Genomic DNA, 2,134 nt, shown 5'->3' on the forward strand with positions numbered 1-2,134 from the left:
AGAAGCGTTGGCATGCTCCACTCACAGTTAGTCGTTGGTCCTGACCCTCGAGTCGGAATTCCAGGCCATGACGAATCTGTGACGGATTCCTTTGGAGCTGAAGACACTGAGTCCACACCTGTAGCTGCAGCCAGTCTCATCGCTTCAAGTGTTCTACTACGTGCTCGTCTCCTTGATCCCCCTGTCGGTGCCGTGACTACTGCGTCATCCGCAGGTACTCGACGGTAAACTGTGAGCTGTTCGCACGTCTTAATAGGTTTCCACATGGCCGGATGAAGCTGGTACCGAAGACTCGGGGGTCGAGATGCCTGCCACTTTTGGTACTTATCGTAATCGCGCAACGCTCTTGTGAGTTGCATCAACGCTGTGTTGATGAATTTGTCCTTGGCAGACTCAGATAGTTGCAGCGGTGGGAACACCGCCTCCTGAATTGGGAATCGGTGGCTCATGCCTGGAATTTCGATACCGTCACCAAGGTGACGGTGGAGTTCTCCTGCGTTTCTGTCGGCAAGATGGAGAATGGGGTCGACAAGCGCACAGCCGTGGCACACCAGGGTGTCTCGCGCACTTGCGCTTTTTTGTCCGAAAACTAACATCGGCTGTTCATACTACAGCTCAGTATTGCTGAAGGGATCGATGGCAAATCGAGAGGGGATCAACAGGATCGGACCCGGAGTTTTACGATCGCTGTGTGCTTGGGCTTTGCCTCGAACATCTTGAGGATGGTAAAATGCACTTTTGTCACACCGGACATGCAATTTAATTATGGAAATTCTGTATACTCCGAAGTAATAAAGGTGTTTCAAAACAAAATAATACGTGTGCGAAATGACAAAGCGATTCAGCCTGGAATCGTACGTTCGGATGGCGAGAGAGCCTCAAGGCGTGTGGCCCCCACAGTTTTCACCACCCCAAGAGACCAATTGATCCACAAAAGGGCAGACAACCTTTTGCAGAAGTCTGTTTTCGCGTTTGGCATTTGAGTCAGGGGGCACAATGATGCCACAAGGCAACAACAACGTCCGCCTACAACTCACCGAATTGCGTTATTATCACTTTACCACGACGTTGCCGTACGAAAGGAAGTGGTTGCTTCGAGCTCCAGGTACTCCTCCTTGCGTTACCTTGGATAATGGTTTCGTAGCTCAACTGCGACATCAGCGTTAATAATGGCAACAGGAACTGGACGTCGTGTGCTGGTTTTCCTGAGACGAACTTGTCATTCGACAGCACGATGCAGTTAACGGCGCCATCTTTCATGAAGGCTTTCCATTAATGCAACAGGGGCGGACCGACTTGAACTTTTTATTCGTTGGCCTTGTTTGCCATCGCTTCCTCGCCTTGCAACATGATCCGAGAATCCACCAGCTAACCAAACGTGTGAACTGTATTATCCTATCCAACCGCAAACCGCTGTCGCCAGATACTGTCGCACTAATGTACCATAGTGCATTCCAACCAACGTGTCGCGAAGCAGTAATTTGATCGCGTGGCTCAACTTCGCTGTTCGGTGATGACTCGGGTTTCAGCTGGTAAAATCGATTCCACTTGTCTGTGCAACAAACCACAGTAGTTACTTGGTTCAATTTGAATGGATATCATTACATTGGCCACTGTCGGTGAGCTATCGAAGCAGGCTCGGTTTGTGCGCGTAGAGGTTCGCCATGACAGCGACGAACTCGTCAAAGTCCAACGTTGCGTCCTTGTCGCGATCGAATTCGCTGTAGATTAACTCCACGTCCTCACGCGTGAGTCCGCTCGACACCACGGGTTCCGTAATTCGGTTGCCTGCTTTCTCACGCTCTTTGGTCATGACGGCCGCCATCACGTCGTCGTCGTCGACCCGTAGTGCCTCCATGATTTCCTGCATACTCACGCCACCATCACCGTTGTGATCGAACACTCGGAAAATGGCCATTAATTCGCTTCTGTGCTTTGGTTCGAGCTTGTCTGCAGCACCAGCAAATGGTGATGACGAGGATTTTCCGTCATCGTCCTCATTATCCTCACCCAAGAGAAATGCACGAACACTTCCCACCTTTGCCAGTTGCAGCATGGAGTCGATGTGCTCTTTGGAGGCAAAGTGGAAACAAGTTGCCAATAATTCGCGCAGAGAAACTTGGCCATCTCCATT

General features: G+C 50.6%; 2 protein-coding genes across 2 annotated transcripts in view; one reads left to right on the forward strand and one right to left on the reverse strand.

The window, feature by feature from the left end:
* Positions 1 to 228, forward strand: part of PPTG_03775 (hypothetical protein) — a gene marked incomplete at both ends in the record, with an annotated part of 2,889 nt that extends 2,661 nt beyond the window's left edge. The window contains one exon of the mRNA XM_008897544.1: positions 6 to 228. Within this exon, the coding sequence (XP_008895792.1) occupies positions 6 to 228 (223 nt within the window). The remainder of the gene's footprint in view (positions 1 to 5) is intronic.
* A 503-nt stretch (positions 229 to 731) lies between these two features.
* PPTG_03776 (hypothetical protein) lies at positions 732 to 2,134 on the reverse strand. Its single transcript, XM_008897545.1, has one exon. The coding sequence runs from the start codon at positions 2,054 to 2,056 to the stop codon at positions 1,625 to 1,627; it is 432 nt and encodes a 143-aa protein (XP_008895793.1). The 5' UTR covers positions 2,057 to 2,134; the 3' UTR covers positions 732 to 1,624.

The sequence above is a fragment of the Phytophthora parasitica genome (assembly GCF_000247585.1).
Source record: "Phytophthora parasitica INRA-310 unplaced genomic scaffold supercont2.6, whole genome shotgun sequence".
Classification (NCBI taxonomy): Eukaryota; Oomycota; class Peronosporomycetes; order Peronosporales; family Peronosporaceae; genus Phytophthora; species Phytophthora nicotianae.

Bases quoted from the DNA above. Each gene is read 5' to 3' on its own strand.
- PPTG_03776 (XM_008897545.1), bottom strand. From the start codon at position 2,056: ATGCTGCAACTGGCAAAGGTGGGAAGTGTTCGTGCATTTCTCTTGGGT.